The sequence below is a fragment of the Carassius auratus genome, chromosome 9 (genome assembly GCF_003368295.1).
Source record: "Carassius auratus strain Wakin chromosome 9, ASM336829v1, whole genome shotgun sequence".
In the NCBI taxonomy this organism is placed as follows: Eukaryota; Metazoa; Chordata; class Actinopteri; order Cypriniformes; family Cyprinidae; genus Carassius; species Carassius auratus.
Genome location: NC_039251.1, coordinates 9,072,481 through 9,096,081, shown reverse-complemented (window position 1 = coordinate 9,096,081; position 23,601 = coordinate 9,072,481). Strand labels below are relative to the sequence as shown.

At 36.4% G+C, this 23,601-nt stretch overlaps 2 protein-coding genes across 6 annotated transcripts in view; one reads left to right on the top strand and one right to left on the bottom strand.

Moving 5' to 3' along the window:
- The window catches only part of LOC113108296 (histone deacetylase 4-like), a 201,100-nt gene that overhangs the window by 152,285 nt on the left and 25,214 nt on the right, over positions 1-23,601 (bottom strand). The gene's annotated exons all lie outside the window — the stretch shown is intronic.
- Positions 16,599-20,535, top strand: LOC113108298 (uncharacterized). Its single transcript, XM_026271251.1, has 9 exons — positions 16,599-17,345; positions 17,821-17,963; positions 18,136-18,355; positions 18,469-18,595; positions 18,872-19,170; positions 19,337-19,428; positions 19,550-19,698; positions 19,803-19,870; positions 20,018-20,535. The coding sequence occupies exons 3-7, from the start codon at positions 18,162-18,164 to the stop codon at positions 19,558-19,560; spliced, it is 723 nt and encodes a 240-aa protein (XP_026127036.1). The 5' UTR covers positions 16,599-17,345; positions 17,821-17,963; positions 18,136-18,161; the 3' UTR covers positions 19,561-19,698; positions 19,803-19,870; positions 20,018-20,535.

The following is a 23,601-nucleotide window of genomic DNA, read 5'->3' as shown; positions in this document are numbered from 1 at the left end:
TGTTTAGGCTCATAGGCCTCTAATTAGAGTAATGATCACCGTTGTGCCATAAAAGTTAATGGGCATCACACTGAAAAGTTTTGTTGCATGATTAATAGCCGCAAAACAAAGACTTACAAGGAAACACTTACAAAGAAAAGCTTGTTTATTTACAGTAAACTGCACAAAGGCAATGGCATCAGCGGCAGGCTATATTGACACAGGCAAATGAGGGCATTCGCAGGACCTGATTTTCCCTTACTCTTTCTCAACTCGTTCCCCAAAGCAAGACATTTGAAGAACTAAAGCCTCTAGTAGTGCTGGCAGCTGGTCAATACCATCACTGCTTTGTGGGAGGGCTGTTTCTGCTCCTTCAGGCCTGACCCCGTTTCCCATAATCCTGTTCTGCTTTGGGTAGGAGACTGTGACCTAGAGGTCACCTAACCCAGGAGCCCAAACATCAGAAGTTTGATTGCATGAGAGACGAACAATGGTGTGTAAAGACGCTGAATCTATACGGTCCTTTCAGAAGAGTGCTGACGCTGTAATGAGCGCATTCATGCTTGAAATGCGTTCAGCCTGAATGGAGCAGAATCAGTATGAGGGAGGGACCCAAAGAAGATGAAAAACAAGTGAACACAGTTAAAGGTGAAATGGGGCATTTTAAATAATTACTGTTTTTGTAAGTTCCAAACAATCCCACCATCTCCGAACAGATAATCACATTCAAAACTCAAGGTCAAGTCAATGATCTTATATCTGGTCCAGACTGGTTCTCATTTAGTACTGTACCTTAAGTAAAAGGCACAAAATTTACCATTGGCAACATTGGAACATGGTTTAGGTTAGGGTGTTCTGGATGGTTGGTAAGATGGTACTAAGGTACAGTGAGTGGTTGCTAAGGTGCTCTGACAGGTTTTGAGCATGTTTCTGTAAGTATGCTAAAGAGTACTGACTGTTTTATTGTATGTTGCTAATGCACTGGCATATTAATACTGTTTGGGCTGTTGCTAAGATGTAACTAATGACGCTTTTCCATTGTGTGGAATGACTCGGCATGGCTCGGTTTGCGTTTCCACTGCAGTTCAGTATTACTTTAGAGTGGGCGGGATTATTCCCATATCTTCATAGTTGTGCCACCTCTACTGCTCCAACTCCTGAAAAACGAATTCATTCCGCATCGCCCCATCAAGCTCTCTCTGGATCCACTCTTCTGCTATCAACAAGAGGAACGTCTGTACGTCGATGCATCATTAATTGTAATCAAATTGAATCATGAGATAACCATAGATTCCCACCCCTATCGTAAAGCATGTTAAAGCAGTGGCATGTTACAATAGCTAAGGTGTTTTGGATGGTTGTAAGGATGTTACTAAGGTGCTGTGGGTGGTTTTTTAAGCATTGTTATGTGGATATTAAGGTGATTAGACTGGATTCTAACCTGTCTCTCCACATGGCTAAAGACTTATAGCATGTTTGAAAAGTTGTACCGTTAATACCATTTTGGAATGATGTTAGGATGTTACTAAGGTGCTATGGGTGGTTGGTGTTCTGACTGTATTATAGCATGTTTCTACATGTTTCAAATGAATGTGTTCTGTGGGGTTGCCAGGATGTTGCTACACCGCAAAATATATGCCATTGTTAATTGTTGTACAAAAAAAAAATCTGTGATACAAGTATATTTAGTTGCAGTGCACTGGAAGATGAGTTATATCAACATTCAATGCTGTAATAATATTGTTCAAACCCCTCAGCATGAGCCAAAGTACTAGTAATGCTTAACTTAGCAAACTGAACCATCCTTCATTTCCAATCACTGCCACTTTTCATGTCACTCAACGCCACCAAAGACTGACATCAATCTCAGATTTGAGATTTGAGACACTGACATACTAACCATCCCTCCCTGTTCCCTGTGCGTGATCTGGTCTCTCTGTCCTGAGATTATCATGCTGACCACTGTCATGTCTGACGTCAGGCAGGATAAAAACCGGGGGGTGTTTACGCACAAAACAATGTAATAATCTGGGATGACGCTTTTACATTAGTCCTTACATTTTTTATGCTGCATTATTTTGTTAGATTAATGTACCTCAAATCCTCAGAGCGCTTAAAACTACAGTGGAAATGGTGGCATTAGGCGAAAATTGGAACATTTCTTCTTGCATCATATAAGAGAACTAGATTTAAAGCAGAAACAACATTAGAGTGGGACAAATGCAGAAATATTAGAACAACACAACACTTTTGTCTGGTAGTGATTCTTCTGCATTCATCCTTTGGTCATTGTGCTAAAGGGGATGTTTTATGGGACAATGTTAGACCTTGTATCCTCAATAGGTGCTAAACAGCATATAAAAGTCATAAGGAGCAACCTGCCTCGGATTTTCATTCTTCTGTTGCAAACAAACGTCTGGAAGAATATCAGGTCTGCTCTGTTCCACATAATAAAAACAAATGGCGGAAGTATGCCTACAGAAGACATGAAATAAAAAGCATGCGTCAAGCATGATAGTTTTATGATACTTTTATATGGTGCTTTTTGGCGTTTTTAAAGCTTTCAAGCTCCAGGTCACCATTCACTTTTATTGCATAGAAAAGAACAGTGTCAATGCATTTGGATTGTTCGAAACATCTCTCTTAGTTGAAAAAAAAAAACAAGATTTGAATGACATGAAGATGAATAAACACATTTTGGTTTGGATTAGACTAAAGGTAAATCCTTTGGAAACCATTTAAAAAGTAAGCGCTTTAAATCTGTTAAGCAAAACGCAGAGGGAAATGACTCCCAGCATTCAGAGCGATGCGCGCGAGACTGTAAGCGCTTGCGGCAGACTGCTGGCTGTTCTCCCTCCTCAGGTGGTCCAGTCTTCATCATGTTTAATTAGATGTTCTGCTTAGGATGCTGACGGGAAAGAGAGTTCTCTAAGCGAGAAGTTCATTAATGCCATCACATCTGAGCGGGTGGGACAGAGTCTCTGGATAGGACGGCTTCTAATTAAAGCTGATTTGTGAATCAAATGAGACTCGAGATCCCAACTTCCAAGCAACACCTCTAACACGAACGTTAATCTGATCCTCCGAGATCTCTGCATGGTTCAAAGGAGAAGAGCATACAGTACTTGTGCTTAATGAGTTCTTAAGTATATATTTTTCTGCATTTATATGTTGATACAGGGAGAAGAAAGAAAAAGCAAAGAGTGGGTCTGTTTTAAAACCTATAAATTAAACAAAAACAGTAGATACATTATATGTGAAAAACTCCATCAGATGCTTTGTGATGCTTTGGCGGAAAACAATGCATAGTTGTTTAGCATAGTTTGTTAATAATTAATCCCGCTTTACAACAGAAACCCCATAGCATGACGTGACTTTACTGGGTTGTAATTGAGGCTGAGGGAAAGTCATATGAGATGAGGCAATGTCTCCATTGTGCTATAATTGGATATGATCGGTTATGATTGAATGTGACTGGTTCAGTAAATTTTTAGTGAGCATTCAGCGTGATGAAATGAAAATATGAATCTTCGCATCTGTGGCAGTGTTTACAGAGATTTTATAACAATGACTCAAAATAATTAACATGTATATGTGTGTGTATGCGTATATATATGTGTGTGTGTCTGTGTGTGTGTGTGTAGTAGTAGTCAACAATTAAAGTGAATCAAAAAGTTCATCAAAGTTATCCTAAAACAAGAGTGCATGTTGGTTTTAGGTTTAAGGATTTGAAGTTTTAACTTTGATGAAAGGGGTAACACTTTATAATAAGGTTCCATTAGATAATGTTAGTTAACTACTTTCGTTAACATGAACTAAGCAAGAACAATCCTTCCATAGCATTTATAAGTCTTAGTTCATGTTAATTTCAACATTTACTAATGCATTATTTAAATCAAAAGTTGTGCTTGTTAACATTAGTTAATGCACTGTGAATTACCATGAACTAACAATCAATAACTGTATTTTCATTAACTAACATTAACGAAGATGAATAAATACAGTAATAAATGTATTATTCATTGTTTGTTCATGTTAATTAATACATTAACTAACATTAACTAATGGAACCTTATTCTAAAGTGTTACCATGAAAGGTACTAATCCATTTCAAATGTTGACTAGTGTATACATGCATGCATATATACATATGTATATAAGACATTAAAGTTTACTTAAATATTTTGTAAATTATTAGAACACCACCAAAATTATTAGAACACCACCTACAAAGCTACAATTATGTTAAAAGTTTTAGGTACTTGTATAAAAATATGGTAAAATGAGCATGCTAACAAATAAAATGTCATAAATAGATTTTCATTATCAGTTAACTAAATTAAATCAACATCTGGTGTGACCATCCTTTGCTTTTAAAGCAGCTTTTGCCCTGTGTTCACCTGCGCTTAATTTTACAGGTAGCTTTGCAGGTCTCTTGAAGCATCTTGGAGGCGTTGCCACAGTTCTTCTGGATTGAGTCTGTCTCAGTTTGTTCTGTTTCTTCATGTTATTCCAGACAGACTGATGATCACATCTCTGTGTGGAGCACTAGCTGTTGTCAGACTCCTTGTGCAAACAAAAATCTCACCGGATTATTACATTTAATGGCAAAAATAAATGTTTGTAAATGCAAACTGATATTTCCTACTTACATACTACAGCAAAAGATAGAAATAACTGACTTAAACACACATCTAGTTGGTGAAAATACTAGTTAGTGTTCTAATAATTTTGGCCACCACTGTATATAAATGAATTAAAGATTAAGTTAACAAAATTAACCCAGTGCTGTTGCTGCATGCATTAAAATGCTGGGTTGCATAATGAACTTGTTGAAAGCATGACTACCTATTATGATTCTGAAAAGATTCAAGCATCGCCGCCTTGTAAAGCCAAAATAAAAATTCTGTTTATGGTAAATAAACCTGCTTCTGATCTTAGTTTAATCTTCTGGACCTTTTGCTATGATGACAACTGTGAGATGATTGATGTAGCAATCCAGGATTGAGTAAAATTCTCACAATTACACCCCGCTAACTCAATCCACTTATGAAGAACAAGGCCTTAGCAAAAAAGCAAAAAGCAGTTTTGCTGACGTTGGCAAAGTTGTTTGTTTGTTTTGAAGATAACGATGGTCAGGGATTAATATTCCATAATCCAGTAAGAGATGGATAAACCAGTCAGAGGTTTGAGAGCACACAGACTGACCTCATCACAGCACATTACACGCAGGCACAGCAGAGCAGAGCCAGGCCACTGACGTCACTGCTTCTGATTGGGGTTATGTTACTGCTCACTAGGCCACGACCCCACAGGCCCAAACCGTGCCATCACTCATTCAAAAGCTCTGTCCGGTTTGGCTCACGCAAACAACCAGCCGTGCAGAATAAATGTTGATTTGGGAATGAGCTGACTGTTGAGTAAGGTAGGGGGGTGGGGGGGGGTAATGATATTCTGCCCTGTTAGTGGTCATCAAGTGTGCATTCTTCCATTAATGAAATGGAAATGAGCTAAGAGTGTAAAAACCTTTGAACAGGATTGTTTTCTTGGTTTGTTTAAAAAAAAAAATCAATTATCCTTCAGAAGTCACAAAAGATACTTAAATGTTTCCAGGAAGACAAAATAAGTAGAAATAATTTACCCTGATCCTCGAAATCAAAAAGTTTTCACCTTCCAACTTTTAAAGGATTAGTTCACTTCCAAATTTGTGGTTAAAAAGTGTGTGTTCAGAAGTTTGGGATCAGTAAGATTTTTTTACCAAAGTTTATTGTGCTCATTAAGGCTCTATTTATTCAATCAAAAATAACATTTTTGTGAAACATTTTTGTGAAATATTATTGCAATTTAAAGAGAAAAACAAAAAAGTTTATATTTTTAATATACAGTACTTTAAAATGTAATTTATTCCGGTGATTAAAGCTGAATTTTCAGCATCATTCCTCCAGGTTTCAGTGTCACATGATCCTTCAGAAATCATTCTGATATGCTGATTTATTATCAATGTTGGAAACAGTTGTGCTGCTTCATGTTTTCTTTTTTGGAACTGGTGATACTTTAAGGATTCTTTTATGAATAAATACAAATAAAATAAAAACACAACAAAAAACAGTATTTATTCAGTAAGTCATTTTTTTAAGTATTGAATTATTTTATTCAGCAAGGATGTGTTAAATGGATTTAAAAAATAATAGTAAAGACTTTTATTGATAGAAACTATTTGAATTTTAAATAAATGCTGTTCTTTTAACTTTTTATTCATAAAAGAGACCAGAAGAAAGTATCAGTTTCCAAAAAAACTAAAGAAAAAAAGAAAAAACAAAGCAGCACAACTGTTTCCAACACTGATGATAAATGAGCTTATCAACTTATTAGATTGATTTCTGAAGGATCATGTGACACTGAAGAATGGAGGAATGATGCTGAAAATTCAGCTGCATATCACAGGAATAAATTATATTTTAAAGTATTTCTAAAACAGAAAACCAATATTAGAGATTGAAATAATATCTCACAATATTAAAGTTTTTCTGATTATTTTGATCAAATACATACAGCCTTAATGATCACAAGAGACTCCATTAAAAATCTTACTGATCCCAAACTTTTAAACGGCAGTGTGTGTGTATGTGTTTATTCATATCTAATTTTTTTCCCCTCATAAAATAGCCAATCATTTCACTAGACAGGACAGAAAAGGGTTATTTTATATATTTTTAAAATGCACTCTTAAGAATTGTCGAAATGAATGGTTCTTTGGCCAAACCAAAAATGCTTCTTCTATGGCATCACTGTGCAAAACCTATTTTGGAACATTAGCTGACCTTTGCCCTCTGGCTCTCAATGCCACCGGTAGGATCATGGCATTAGCAGGTTTAGTCTTGTTAACAGTTTTGTGATCATCTGCCTGACAAGAGTTTGCAATCTCTTCAAATTGAGCTCACCTTAGTGTAAACTGTAAGTGACACCATGGCACTGATCTTTGGCTCTTCGCCCAATGACTCACTGTTTACTTCAATCCTATATGAGTAAAGCTTACAGCCGTGCCACCTCACCTCTTCCAGAAGGATTTGCTGAGCTCTTTAAAGTTGGACAAAGATTTAGTTCCTTTCTCCTTGTCCCGTTGATCAAATACACAGTTAGTAAACCAGAACTGACCTTTGTTTTATTCCAAAACCTAGTGACCTAGATAGGCAGCTGACTTCTTAGGGTTCCATTCAAAACAGAACATCAAACACCATTGAATTAAAATGCTCATCACAGGCAGCAACTTATAACACAAAGCATCTCTATTCGTTACCAATTCCAACAGAATCTGCTATGTTAAAGACATAATACTTCAATTTAGCATACACAAGTATTCAAATAGTCCATTTTTAATAAGTAAATCTTAGGAAGTGGTAACTGTGCATTGACTTTCCCCTTACTGTCCTCTCTCCCTCTGCCTTAATCAGCACCAGATGACATTTTCTGATTCCTATAAGTGTCCAGATTTAATATTGCTTGTGGTGGAGACTGTGGTAAAGTCTGGGTGTGGAACATTCCTGTTCCTTGAGGGGCATAAATCACCAGAGAACGCCACAACAGCCAAAATAAACAGTGTCAATAAACTGTTTAAAATTTCAGATTTGAATGAGAATTCATTTTTTGGTCAGAGCCGTGCACAGCAGATTGCACACAAATTGCATCATCCGCAACGTATGCAAATAATTAAAAGATGCAAACAATTTAAAATTAAAAGTAAAATAATATCAAACGTAAAATGATAAAGTAAAAGTTATTACGAAATATTCATACAAATACTATAGATATAAAAGAAAACATTTAACAACAATCAGCCATTATTCCAGTGTTCATTGTCACATGGTTCTTCTGAAATCATTCAAATATGCTGATTTGCTGCCCAATTATTATTGGTACTCAATTATTAACAACGGTTTTTATTATTTATCATTACTTTTATTTATTTATTATTCATTATTAATGTTATGTTATTATAAATATTATTATTAACATTATTAACAATATTATTAACATTCGATTTAATTTATATATATATATATATATATATATATATATATTATATATATACATATATTTTATTTATATATCAATTTAATGCATATTTGATGCATAAAAGTATTTACTTTTTTCCATTTAATTTTTTTTTTTTTTACCTCTAATTTTTGAATGGTAGTGTGTTTCTTAAAATACTAAACAGCAAAAAGTGTTTCCAGAATTGAAATCTTTCTTGAGGAGCAAATCAGCATATTAGAATGATTTCTAAAGAATCATGTGACTCTAAAGACTGGAGGAATGATGCTGAAAATTCAGATTTGTCATCACAAAAATAAATTAAATTAAAAAATATATTCAGTTAGAAACCAGTTTTTCTCAGTTGTAATTATCCTTAATGTTATCACTGTTCTTTGTGCATTTTTGATCAAATTAAGTCCTGGATGAGTATTTTAGGAGGAGGCAGACATTTTTTAGAACCGAGACCATCCTGTTCAAAATAAGAAGTTTGTAGAGAGGCTTGCAAAGCCACATAAACAGAGCTCCCTGGGTAAAGACAACAACAGTCATCCACCCCGGGGGCCTCCCGGGGACAAAGAAGCCCAATGAAGCTGTCAGCTACAAATGAAAACTGGCTTGGAGGGGAGGAATGCGGGGGTGTTGCGCTGCCATACGGCCCACAGCTGTTCTCCAACACAGAGCCGGTCCATGACGCCACGCATGGAGGGAGAGAGATGGCCCGGGGCCCTGAGGGGGACGGAGGTGGATGATATTCCATATACATAGGCATTTCTAGCTATACACGGAAACAAAACTGTGTCCACCCACCAACATTTACTTACACCATTAAATACAAGACATGAACCGTGCCGAACCAGACAGGAGATTCTCAAAAGCTGTACACGAGGGAAACATGTGGATGTAAACGGCGCTAATTACAACCCAAAGGTGGATGATGTAATTCGGAAGATTTCCTGAGACATTACTGGGAAATTAGAAATACTGGGTGTCTATAAATGCACCTCTTTCAGTCCTTTGCATGCATTTTATCTTTATTGGACAGCCCAAATAACCCTTCTCATGAACACAGCCACAGAAATAGAAAAACACTAAATGTTTTCCTAGAACAAGTGCCAATACAGTATAATAAGACGTCTTTAAAGTCCACATAAACTCAAAACTGAGCCTATTTTCAAAATTCTCGTAGTGATTATTCTGTGCGTTATATCAAATAAATAAAATGGAATAAATCTTCACAATCAAAATTGAATAACTTACTTTTACCACCTCTTATTTATTTGAACTCTTTTAATGATCTTCCTTCTGGTAACTTTCTACAATCCGATACATTATAGATAGATAAGTCAGAAAATCGCTGAATATCCTGTTTATTAGCAAAAAAAAAAATTTTAGTTCTTTGACTATTTTTAATTATTAAACTAATTAGTACAGCTAAATTGAATTAATGCCAATACACGTGTAGTACTCTCAGCATATTTAAGTCCATTATTGGAAGATTCTATTATTCTTTAAATCCAGAATTCCACAGAATTTCTAGAAAACCAGCGTAGAAATTGCTAATACCTGTACGTCAGCAGATTCTAGGATCAGTGACCCAGAATAAATGTAAATATTTAAAACTTTTAAATATTCAGATATTCTAATAATCAAATTGAAAAGTTAACCTGTCAGACAATATATTGCTACAACAAAATAAATCATATTGTGCATGCTTTTATGGTTATGATTGTGGCAAAACACATATTTTGAGTGGTTTTAATGGGCTGCGGGCAAAAACAAACATGCAGCATGACCAGTGTAGTCTGATTCACAGAAAAATTATTCCTAATAGCCAGTTCTTATAATGAATCATTCAAACTGGTCTGAATCAGTCAAATCCTTCACTGAATTTACTCAATCAATCAATCAATCAATCAATCAATCAGAGCAGCTACAGAATCGAATTAATCTTAACATCATGATAATATCAAAATATCTCTGAATGCTAACAAAGAATCAAAACACTAACAAACAAACATAGGCCAGCAGCTAAAATGAGTGTTAGATATACAGTTCACTTACTAATGCTGAAGCTGCTGAGTTGAAACACTGGGAGTGAAGTTTACAGCAGCAGAAAAGAGGATGGCTGGTGCATCTACTGCAGACCTGTGGCACTAATGAGCCTGTTCTTCCACTCCAGCCGGCCGTACTGCCGTCCCAGAACCTCTGCAGCAGGAAACCATTTCCCCTGCCTGTGTTTACTTATGCCTTCCTCCACATCCTCATCGGATCCTCTTTATAATGGTTGAACAGTCAATGACATAAAGTGGGTTTGAAGGAACCTCCTAAGGAAACTGGTTTCAGACAGACTTCCAAACACCATAACGTCATGTCTAATGACCGATCCAACACAAAATCAGCACCTGTAAAAACTTCTACACATGACGCCTGTTGCATCTTCATTCATTAACTTAAATAAAGTTACAAAAGTACAGTATTAAAATGCCAATAAAAATATAGTACTCTAAGAGCTTTTAATTAATGATATTTTTTATCAATTTTTTTAATAATTATTAAATTGTTATACTTAATCCATTATTATTTAAAGACTTCCTATAAAATCAGCAAGGAAAATGCAGAAAATGTCAGAACATTCCATGATCAGTGAGGTAGAATGAATATAAATATTCAAACTATTCAAATAATAAAATATCAAAAAGATAAAAAAAGTAAATATATATATATATATATATATATATATATATATATATATATATATATATATATATATATATATATATATATATATATATTTTTTTTTTTTTTTTTTTTTTTTACATCAAACTATTCAAATTATCAATATAGTCTCATGACAATTCATAACTATTTTATGGTTTTGAAAATTCAAAAAAGGTGACATGAATTTGTACAGCTTCACGTGTAAATTTGTTTAAATCACGTTTTTGTGCAAGATACCTTAAAAGTTTTTGCCAAAAAAAAAAAAATCAGTGTAAAAAATGCTGAAAAAGTTAGCTAATACCTTGACAAGTGACCTAGAATAAATAAAAATTTTGAAACAGCTTCATCTTTATTTTATATTTCAAACAAATTGTGTTTTCATTAGAAACAGCCGATTCATTACTACTATTTGAATAGCTCTCGTTTTCATAGGTTTTCCCTTAAAAATCTGCGCAGATAATGTTAAAAAAGTAAGCAGATTTTATAATCTGTAGGTTTCATTCTTTTCAAATATACACATTTTAAATAGCCAAGAATTCAAACATTCAACAGTCTCATGCCAATTCATAAATATGTCATGATTTGTCATGTATTTGTACAGCTTCATTCACACATTTTCTAAACAAATTGTATGTCATACGAAAATGACAAAGATGTTAAATAGTGAAGTTTTTTATTATTTAAAAAGACATTTATGAACCACCTTTATTCAACTGCACATTTTGGATGCAAACATCATCTCCCTTCCTCAATTTACCGCCTGAAAAAAAAAAAACAGTATTTTTTAGGGTACAGACACAGTCAGAGACTACGCCAGAAACCTTCCAAGAGAAACCGATACACAAAACACTGGTTGCTGAGAGGGACAAGCCACAATCCGCAGAGCCAGGTCTTTAATTGCAGGTCTTAGAATGATAAACACTAGCCAAGGGAGATTTCTGTTATTGCTCAGCTTGAGTAATCACAGGTATATGTACTGCTGTATACATTGCTATTTTAATCTGCTGATTGATGCGAGGTGGCGCAGCTCTCCTGGCGCTAAGGAGCTTGAACCAGATAAGACCTCTGATTTTTGAGCTCCTGCGGTCTTATCTACAGCAAAAATGAACACAAGGAGGACTGCACCCTATCTGACCACAGATAAGTTTCTAAACCACCCACAACCGAACAGGAAAACACAGCATTTTCACTCTTAAAGTATGGTCGGATGGGTCAGTTTTGACATCCGTGTCCGAAGAGGAAGACCTCTTACGGTCACTGTGACATGCTGTGAAATCTAGGAAACAATGCTAAGTCAAATGAATGGCTCCGTCCTGGAACGTCAACGTCCTAACTGAAAAAGGAAATAGCTATGACCAAGAGGAAATTCAAACACTAAAGATGTACTATTAAAATAAACAAGCATTAAAATATAAACAAGTAATAAGATACTAAAAATCTAATAATCAAGTATTAAAATAATCAATCAAATAGCTAAACAAACAAATATCAATAAAATGTAATAATGGAGAAATAAAATACTGAAATAATAAAATATTGAAAACAAATTTTAAAATCGAAGATTAAAATAATCGCAAATAATTAGGGAATTTTAGGTAAAATTTTCAAATAGTTGTAATTATTATCATATGATTAATTAGGATTATTTAATAATCAAGGATTTAATCAAATAATTGAGTATTAAATTATTAAAATATAAAAATAATGTGAAATATTATAATTGTTATTTTAAATATCATTAAAAACAACTATAAAATATATTAAGTATTAAAACATTCAAAACAAATAATCAAGTAATAAATACCAAATAATTAAACCAAATAATCAAATATTAAAATAATCAAATACTAACATCAAACAATCAATTATGAAAATATTAACATTTTAAGTATTAAAATAGCCATAAACAGTCAAACAAATAAATATTTTAAGAATAAAACAATCAACTATTAAAAGAATCATGATGATGAAAAATGTAAATACTTTAAGGCTTGATTTTGGTAATCAGTAATCAAATAGCAGAGTATTCAAATTATCAAACATTAAAATAATCAACTTATCAAGATCAAATCATCAACATTTTATTAAAAAAACAAATTCGAATAATCAAGTAGTAGTAAATATTTTTATTTAATGTTTTAACATCTTGGCTATTTTCATGGCAAAAACTTGCCATGCAAACAAACAAACACAAGTTATATTACACAATATTTTTTATATTTCAAATAATGAAGTACTCAAATATTTATTGACAACATAAAAACCCAAAGCATGTACAAATATTGTGTAAAACAGATGTCAAATGTCATCTTGGATGCAAAACAAAATGCATTACCTTCTCAACAAAGCATGCATAGGATGATGCCTTAAAACTGGACAAACAGAAATAATCTTTGAAGGCAACATAATTATCCTGCTACCAATGTTAATGCTTTCTAAGTTTGAGCTGTCAAAGATGTCTGTGAATAAACACCAATCTAGTGTCTAACAAACATTATGTAAATAATTATGTAACATTTTCATAGACCTAAACCAAAAAAAGTATCTTCCTCTGATGCACAAAACCAGCAGGAGTATCATTTATGAAATTAAAGAGGTCTCTAATGGCAGATTTCTATTTGCACGGCTCAATGAGGGTCACAAGTGCTTTCATCTGTCTGATGTGCGGTCGGGATAATCATTTGGAAAGGTCACCTCAATCATAACTCTGTATAGGAAAAGACTGAGGGGCTGGAAAACATCAGGAAAATCAGACACGTGTACAGTCTCGGATCTCGCTGCTCAACACATCGCATTCGTCCTGTATGATGTCAGGACACAGGAAAATATTACATATTGTCGGCGCAGTAGGGAAAAGTAATGCGCCCCTTATGTTGTTTGGGTATAGCAATCTGGGCTCATAACAGACTGAAACGCTGACGGAGGAATGTCACCGGCTCTGTAAGGCCTTTCCTGAGGTTTGAATTTTGCTGCTTATATTGAAGGGTGCGCAGGAACACAGGGGTCTTTTCCATCATTACTCACGCTAACACCTGCTGCACTTACAATACATCACCGAATTGTTAAAAGCAGCCCATTACTCAAACGTTACCGAACCAGCACTCGTTTTCTGGCATTCAGTAGATGAACCACTGACCAAGCACTCATGAATTTTACAAGAGTAGCCTGATTCTTAATATATATATATATATATATATATATATATATATATATATATATATATATATATATATATATATATATATATATATATATATATATATATATATATATATATATATATATATATATATATACACACAGACACATATTATATATATATATATATATATATATATATATATATATAGGCAGATGGGAAACTTTTTTGTGTGTGTGTTGAACTTTACATATATTTAACTTGAAAATTGTTTATATTTTATATATAAATATATATCTATATATTATTTTGACAATAATAATACAGCAACTTGTTGTCTGTGCATTTGCGCTGAAATTGAAACAAAAACAGCCAAACGCATTGAATTCCTAATATAAAATAAAAACATAAAAATATTTATATCGTGGTTTAAGAAATACAGCAAAAACAGCAACATTCTGAAATATTTATTTATTTTATTTTTAGAATTTTAGAACTTTTTTCCATTCGGACTATTTTACTTTTCAATAAATAAATGAACTGAGCCTACCATATGTAACAATTTCTGCAATTGAAGCTTAAGACGCTAAAAATCTATTCTTCTAACAAGAGACAAAAAGTCATTGAGAAATGACTTTAAAATTTGTCATTTTACAGACCCCAAAATGGGTCATCAATGTCAAGGCTGTATTTACCCGATCAAAAATTCAGTAAAAACAGAAATATCACTATAATTTAAAATAACTCTTTCCTATTTTCAAAATCATTACTCCAGTCTTCAGTGTCACATGATCCTTCAGAAATTATTCTAATATGCTGATTTGCTGCTGCTCAATAAAACATTTCTTACTATTATCAATGTTAAAGACCGTTGTAGTGGTTATATATATATTGCAAAGAATTGCAAAGCGAGCCAGATCCCACTGCCTGATCTCATAGACGATGTATTGTTAAACATTCATTTTATCAAAAGCATGGCAAAAACTTAAATCCCTCCTTGAAACAGTTTCCACTCTTCTGGGAAGGCCTGTAATGCTGGAACATGGAAGCAGGGATTTGTTCCCATTCAGACAGAAAAGCAATAGTGAGGTCAGGCAGTGACGCCGGGCAACAAGGCCATCCCATCCCAAATACAGCTCTCAATAAATACCATCACTCACAAACTTTAACCATGTTTAGAGCAAATGATATTCTATCGAAAGCTACATTTGTTGAACATCCTCACATAACCCTACATTCACAACATGAGCTCACCAGTTACAGTAAAGCAAATGTTTCTCACCAAATCTTATAACTGTAGATGAAGTAGAACTGTTGCAAGACTGCAAGCCAGGCCAAGTTTGGAAAAATGTTCTTTAGTAGCTAATCTGTGGATTAGCGCCTGGAAAGTTTTAATTCCATCAAGGAACCAGTGAGTGTTGTTTGCATTCCATGTTTGCCCAAAAGATCATAACAGTAACCGCTCAACTTCCACGATGAATCGTGAATGATGTATCTTCAGTCTCTCCCTATGCCCTAAAACACTTTAGAATAGTATATATTTGGATAGTGAACTTGCATTACCCTACTCATACAGTACATCTTTATAGCATTACCAATTTTCAAGCACTTTTCTGCTTTAAATCAAATGTTGTGACTCGCCTCAGAGTTTCTAAGTTTGGTTCAACACAGAAACTTTTATTGAAGATTTTTTTTTATTTCAATGGAAAAAAAGGTAGAAAGTACTTTTAAACCCACAGCTGCTGAAGAGGGCTGGTTCCCATTGCTTTTTCCTTTCTACCTAAATATCCAAGCCTAAGTCTCAGTTGCTAAAACTGCTTTGAAACAAATCATATTGTGAAAAGCGCTGTATATCAAACTGACCTGATGTTTGCTGAAGGTAGCAAGGGATTTCACCTTATTTCAACTCTTAATTGTCTTTATTCGTTGAGTCATCTGCACAAATATCACAGTTCAAACACGAACACTAGAATATTACATGTTCTTGGCAAAAACTTTTTTTTTCCCTGTTGGGTCCAGTTGAAATTTAAAGTTTGTTTTTCATCCAAAACAGTATTCATTAAGACTGTGTAACACCTTCTGCCTCGTCTTTTTAGAATTACGGGGTGCAAAAAAGACTATGTGTGCTTAAAAGTAGGGGTGGGACGGTTCACTGAAAAAAAAATCTCTCCAAACACGGTTCGGCACGTGCTGGGACTGCGGTTCAACTTAAATATGACAAAGCATTTATAATATGGTTGCTTTAAGTAACACGTAAAACAAACAGTGTTCAATTTATATATGTTTCTGCTGATGGATGTGCATTCTGGCTTCCCAGACATTACAACAACAGCGCAAAAAAAAAAAAAACACGATAAATGCGAATGCTGTTTTCTGGAATATTAGCAGTCATTTATTATGTCATCACATGGGTGCTGATAGCGCACTCACAGATGAGACACAAATAGCACACGTTGATATCTGTATTTAAACTAAGCTTATTTAAGCTTTGCCAGTTTTAAGAGCCAAAGGATGCAAGCTTTGCGCGCGAAGTGAGAATATTTATGTGTGCACGCGCAAACCCGTGCCTCAGAAAGCACGCATATATTAAGCTCTCTCTGAAGTATTGTCTTCAAATGGACAAATTCACACAAATATTATGTCAAAGTGCAGGTATTAGTAAGTTTCCTACAGCAGACATAGCCGGCTGAACGTAGGCCTACTGGATCAGTGCATTCTCTTAAAGGCTATGTTGCAGGTTTTTTTTTTTTTCTTTTCTGGCAATTTTCTAGTTCGTAATAAACATTTAAACAGTTATCCATTGTATTTGATGTTGTAGGGTATTACAAAAAAGAAATATAATAAGGAAAAGTAGGTGAAATCTTAGCGGTTAGCTACAGGTTAGCAATGAATCTTGTTTCTCCCACAATGCATTGCATGACGTCACATGAGGTACTCGCTTTTGGACGACAAACGAAAGCCCGCCTTAATACCATTGAGAGAGTGAGACGAGTAGTGAGAGTAGTAGCTAGTGAAAGAGATCGATAGATTGATAGATAGATAGATATCATAGCATAAATATATAGTCAGAGATAGCATAGCATAAAAGATAGCTTAGAGAAAGAGTAGAGAATAAGTAGACAACATGGTTTATTACTGTGTTTGTGGCGGGTGCAAGAACTCCAGCAAAACTGGACATAGGGTCCATTGTTTCCCCAAGGACAAAGGGATCTTCCGAAGCTGGGTGCAATTTGTCAAGATTAGGCGGGCAGATTTTTCAGCTAGCTCTGTCACCGCCTACTCGAGAATATGCAGCGCGCATTTCAAGGAGGAGGATTACCACTCAGGGGATGCCAAGATGGTCGCACTTTCTTTAAAAAGTATGAGGATGGCTAAGTTAATTCCTACCGCCGTGCCGTCTGTGAATGCAAACCTCTCTGCTTGTCCTGTCCCGAGGTCGAGAGACACCGTCTGCCGCAAGCGATATATTGCCACGGTAAGCATCATGCTAACGTTAATGTTTACAAGCTGCGTTTTAGCTAGCTCTGTTTGTATTTTGCATAACGTGTTCCCTTTGACACAGCCTCCACTACAAGCATGATCATTCTGAAATTAGAAAAGCATATTTCGTGATTCACGAATATGAGCCAAAACAAAATTGCCCTGAAGTAAATGTCCATAATATGGACATCGGGAATCGTCATCGGCAATCGCCTTTCACAATAGTGTGTTTGCGTTTTGTGTTAGACTGCTACGGTTCTCTTTCACATATATTTGACCGTGACCGTGTAGTGGAAGCTAAACGCAAGTAAACACAGTTTACCCACCTCTGAAATATCAGAAACAGTTTATCCACTTTTCATTTTAAGTTTAGCTACCTCTCAGTAAATTCACTAACGTTACCTCATAGAGTTTATGCATCACATGTACTCTAGACATTTATAACCACTTATTATATTTGTTTTGGCAAGATGATGACAGATACCTCACAGCAGGAGACCGTGGACAGTGTAGACACTGTGGAGAGTGTCGATACTGGCGATCAGCCCTTGTCCTCCTCCACTTCTGACGCTGTGACACAGTGTTATTTGAAGCCCCCCCCGATGGTCTCGCGGTAAGTCTTGGGTATTTTAAGTGGTAGATATTCTGTCTAAATCATTGCCAGTATCTATGCAAGCAGTACATTTCCATACACATTGATTAAATTAATAGCCTACACCAAAATATAGCCGCTTGGATTTGCTATGTTTGTCACATGTTTGGGTATGTTTACTGCCTCTCCACAGCTGTGCAGGTTAACCTGAAGCCCAAGATGGTCAGCGTGGGCACACAGACGTCTTTCAGCCCACAAACCTCCACTCCCCTCGCTAGTCCTGAACAGACAGATGATGATGATGATGATAATGCCTCTGTCGTTAGTGACTTATCGTGGGTGCCCGAAGAGCCGATGCATGAGGAGGACTTGTTTGATGAGGAGCCACCTTACGCGTGTGACCCCCACCACAAGTGAGATAATTTAAAACCAACATAGACCATTTTGAATGCTCATTTTATTGTGTACTGTAGCTTTGGTAGTTTGAATGACACCTCCCTCCCTCCCTAATTTTTTGTTGTTGTAGTGGCATTGACAAATTCATTGTTTGCCAAGAGGAGCTGATGGGCCTTTTTGCCATCTGTCCGGCCTGTTGTGAGAGGTCAGATAGTAGCATCGTGCAGCAGGAAGGAACTTTTGTTAAGATCAAGCAGGTACGGTTTTGTTTGCGCAGCAGGCCATCTGGTTAGAAAATCAGAATATCTAATTACAATCTGATAGCTCTGACTGTCTTGCCAGATAATTTACAATGTATGTACCAGGCTGGCTTTAGTCTGTTGGTTTGTGATGGCATCATATTTGAGTGTTATACTGTATTGGTCATGTGTGTTTCATTGGAAACATGAAACCAGTAATGTACAGTACTTAATCTATATTCAATCCTGATATACTGTTGATTACTCTTTTTCTTTTTTTTTTTACATATCTAGGTCTGTGCATCATGTGGCTACCACCGTTTCTGGCAAAACCAACCAATGCTCCACAGGAACATGCCGACCTGCAACCTCCTGTTAAGTGGGGCCATTCATTTCACTGGATGTTTGGCCACCCAGACATTAAGAATGTTGACTCTGTTTGGCCTGCAGTGCATCAGTGCGAGCAGTTTCTTTCGCCATCAGCGCCGCTACACTATCCCTGTAATCGTTCAGGCCTGGCAAAATGATCAAGCAAAGAATTTTAGTGACCTACGGGCAATGGATGGTGGGCTAGTTCTTGCTGGTGACTGCAGGTAAACCAGTGTGAGAGCTCATAGACCAGTTGCATGTTTTGATTTTGTTATTTGTTATCATGTAAGGTGGCTTTAGTTGGCATTTGCAGATGACATAGTGGATTGTCTTTACAGACCTTTTTTTTTAAAAACTTGAAACATAATTCAAATTTGTAATTAATTCCAGGTCAGATTCTCCTGGGCACTGCGCGAAGTATGGATCCTATCAGAGAGATAGAGGACAGAGTGAACAAGGTGGTGGATGTTCAGCTTGTTCAGGTAAACCTGATGTTATTAGACAAAGAAATGAACTCTGCAATTTGGTAAACTGATGGTATCTTAATATAACATCTTTCCACTAGTACAACGATGCTCAATTCTCAAATGTGTTATTTTGTAGGCTTCTCTTAGCGGCGCTGCATTATAATCACAATGCCAACCGTGAGACAGCACGGAGAAGTGATGGGACGGAGAAGTACTGCGTGCGGTATCCGCGCTTCAGAAAAGGTGCCCATGTGGTGCTTCCCATCAAAGAGGCAGCCTCATACGGTAAGCAGTGTCATGCAGTTCTATCATATTTTGAGATGGTGCAAGAGACATCTGTGATCAGTGGCAATGATCTTTATACAGTATTATTATTATTATGTCTGCAGGTTATGCAACATCATTAATGAAGGCCCTTCGGGAAAGCTACACCAATTCACCTTCAGCTCTTCGAGAGGTTAGCGACAATTTATCCTCCGATGCACCTGCCCCCATCGCCAAATCCTTCGAACAGGTTCCGAAGGAGGAGGCCGTCAGCCTCTACCTAGCCCGGCAGTCACGTTACAAAAAAACCTAATTTCACATTATTATTTTTTTTCCACAGACAAGTCCAATGATTTAGTTGTAAGTATTTATTTTAGTTAGTTATCTTCTTTCCCTCTGTCCATGTCATCTAATTTGGTGGTGGCTTCCTGCATGCTGCATGGTTTGTTTTTTCTTTGTGTGCTGTTGCTTTGGTTTTACTTTGCACAAAATTATTACTTTTTTCCATCTTTGTAAGTGGCAATAATTGTCGCTGTACCCCATTCAAGGGGTCCTGCATGCCGCATGTCTGCTCCTCTGCCTGTTATTTGCATGAAATTTGTTGTATGTAATTCAAAATAATTTACCAATCATTTTACCTGTGCCTTGTCAACCTCTGTGTGCGGTGTTGTCTGGGCTCACTGTGTGTCTGCTTGATGTGCTTTTGCGTGTGTGTGTGTGTGTGTGTGTGTGTGTGTGTGTGTGAGAGAAACAAAAGAAACTGTGCAAACGTTTCAGGTCAGTAATCTTCGTCCTTGTTCAGTAAATGTTCAGTAACCGTTAAAAGCAATGCCAATAAACTGTGTTTTCTTATCAAAATTCATGTGTTCTGTGTGCTTTATAACATTTTAAGGGCAATTGGGGGATCACAACAGAATAAGCAATTATTTTTATTAATTTTCATCCAAACGAGGCCATTGAAAGCCCTTATAGGTCTGGTCACCACTTTGAAATTTTTGTCTGATGGTTGAAACAACACAAGAGGGTAGAGGCTTCCTTATACTCCTGCCTAAAACTCCATAAGCCCAGCGTATAGCCTGCCTGTACGCAGTGTACCGGTATTGCCTAGGGATAAGTAGGAAAGATTCTTAAGTTTAAAACTGTAAGTAGGTTGGAAACTGTCATTTTAAGCCTGTCTCTTATGCATGTTTATTGTGTATGCAACACATCTCCTGTCACCTATAGCTGTTGTTAAAAAGACACAGTGTAAAAAGATTGGTAAAGTAAACATAAACCATGAACATACTCGTGCGTGCTGGCTTGAAGGGGACCATGATCCTGCCTGAAGTGTGAGTATGCTATGTGTAGCACAAACGGATTCAGGCAGCATGCCTCAAATCCAGGATGCTGCGTTAGGCACGTTACATCTGCTGGCCGCGGGGTGAGGTCCTCGACCAGCGACCAAAACGCTCTCACCTCCCTACAACACAAGCTCTCCACCACAGTTTCCATGGGACGACACCGCCCACACAGACACCTGCCAAACACAGCGACACAGACGCATACTACTCACTCCCTCTACCGGTAAGCCTGACGGTGTCAATGACAATTAATCACGAGGAAAACTAGTTGGCACTATCAACAATAATCACACTGAAGACATGACCAGCCGTCGGCGTCGGCTACGTTTGCAAACAACATTTTCACCGGAGGAGGTGGTAAAAGCTTAGAAATTAACAGTAGGGGTTCACAGGTGGGACTGTCAAGCTAGCCCATAGCTAATCACTGTCACTAGATATAAAGAAAACGTTGACTTTTATTCGGTGCTATTCACTGACAGTAAAAAAAAAGTTGTTATTGTATGCACTGCTGTTCACAGACTACTAGCTCCAGCGGTCATTGCTTCGTTTCTAAATGGTAGCAACTCACCAGGACACTTCACCAACTCTCCAGTCATTCTCCTCTGACCATGCATTTATTTGTCTTTGATTGCCATCGGCTCTCGGTATTTCCTCATTCGCCCTGTCACGTCTAAACGGTTCGAAATTATATGGCTGTGGGCCATCATAAATGTTAACTGTGGGTCTTTCCACCTCTTCCTCATCCCAGTTAGACGCCATAATCACTGAGTGCTAGAACTAGTTCTAGTAGCTGCTGAGCTGCAAGGCTGGGGCTACCTTCCAGCACGTCTACCTCATGTGACGTCATCGCCGATTTGCGTAAAAAATAACCGTTACTAACCAAAAACTACAAAAACTGGACTTTAACACCATTTTGGAGACATTTCTAACTTTATATACATATCTTGACTGCTTTACGTACCCATTAATCGAAAGTAGTGTTTAACCTGCACCATAGCCTTTAAAGCGTACAGCAACAACAAAGAAATCACTCACTGTTCTTGATTCAAAAGAATTTGTAACTTTAATAAAGAATAATCTTTAATTTTGTTTATTTTTACAGTCCAGTGTGCAATGCTGTTTTACAACTTATTACACTATTCAATTTTAGTATCATTAATAGTATCATTTTTTTTTCTCATCGTTAGGAAGATGAATGACAGGAAAAGGAATTGAAACAGAGTTAAAAGAAATTCAGCAAAAGATACATCCATTTATCCAAGCATCTATCCATCCATACACTCATCTATCCATTTATACATCCTTCCTTACATCCATCATCCATTTTAACATCCATCCATCGATCATTCATGTATCTATATATACTTACATCAATCCATCTATCCATTTATCCATCCTTCCTTACATACATCCATCCATCCTTTTATCATCCATATATCCATCTATCCTTACATCATCCATCTATCCATTTATCCATCCTTCCATTCATCTATCCATTATCCATCCTTCCTTACATCCAACCATCCTTTTATCATCCATATATCCATCCATCCTTACATCATCCATCTATCCATCCTTACATCCATCTATCCATCTATCCATCTTTCCTTACATCCAACCATCCTTTTATCATCCATATATTAATCCATCCTTAAATCATCCATCCATCCATCCATTCATCCATCCTTACATCCATCTTTCCATTTATCCATCCATCCTTATAATTATCATCCATCCATCCATCCATCTTCAAAGTTTGGTGTGACAAACCTTTCTACATAAAAATGTTATATGAATTTCTTAAAATGTAAAATTAAATTCTACTTTTTACATTCAAATTTGAATTGCAATTCTACATCCTGTCTGCTACCTCAATACAATTATTTGTTAATTTCCTCAAAAAAAAGAAAGAAAGAAAAAAACAATTATGCCATCTTTGTTGCTTGGTTTTACTGGGATAGAGGCTATGACTTCTTAAAATCCAATGTGTCCTTAAAGAAAAAGTATTAGTTGAGATATAGCCTCTTTAAACAAAGCATTTTAAACATGCTCACTCACACAACTGAATCATGCCCTTCCTGAACACAAAACACACTACCACAAAATGGAAATGGAAACAAACTGTGGTGGCCTGTGAAACAACCCTGCTTGTAAAAAAGCAAGAGATGTTGAGGATTATTTAAAGAAAACATCTCGTCACATCTGGCTCCGGGACTTTGAAGCTGGTGCCTTTCCCACAAGTGCTGGTTAACTACATGGTCCTACACAGCGGTGGGCCAGTCGGTTTGGCCAGCCGTCTGCCTCGTAATGGTGCGGCTTGCCTCATCAAGATTGGCCCGCTCGCTCTGGTCTCCGAAGCTTTAATCCAACTCGTCTGGGAGACAAACTAGCATACGTGCACCTTGATGTGTGCTAGATGCGGCTATAAAACACATTTTAAATGGTGGCATGCACAGTCTCTGACAAAAACGCCCTTAACTTTGCAATTAGCTGGTCTTTCCCACCAAATTCACATGTGGGCCAGACTCTAGGTTTTACGAATCAGTCTACGTAATTGAGAGTGATGCCATCAGTAAAAACGAGT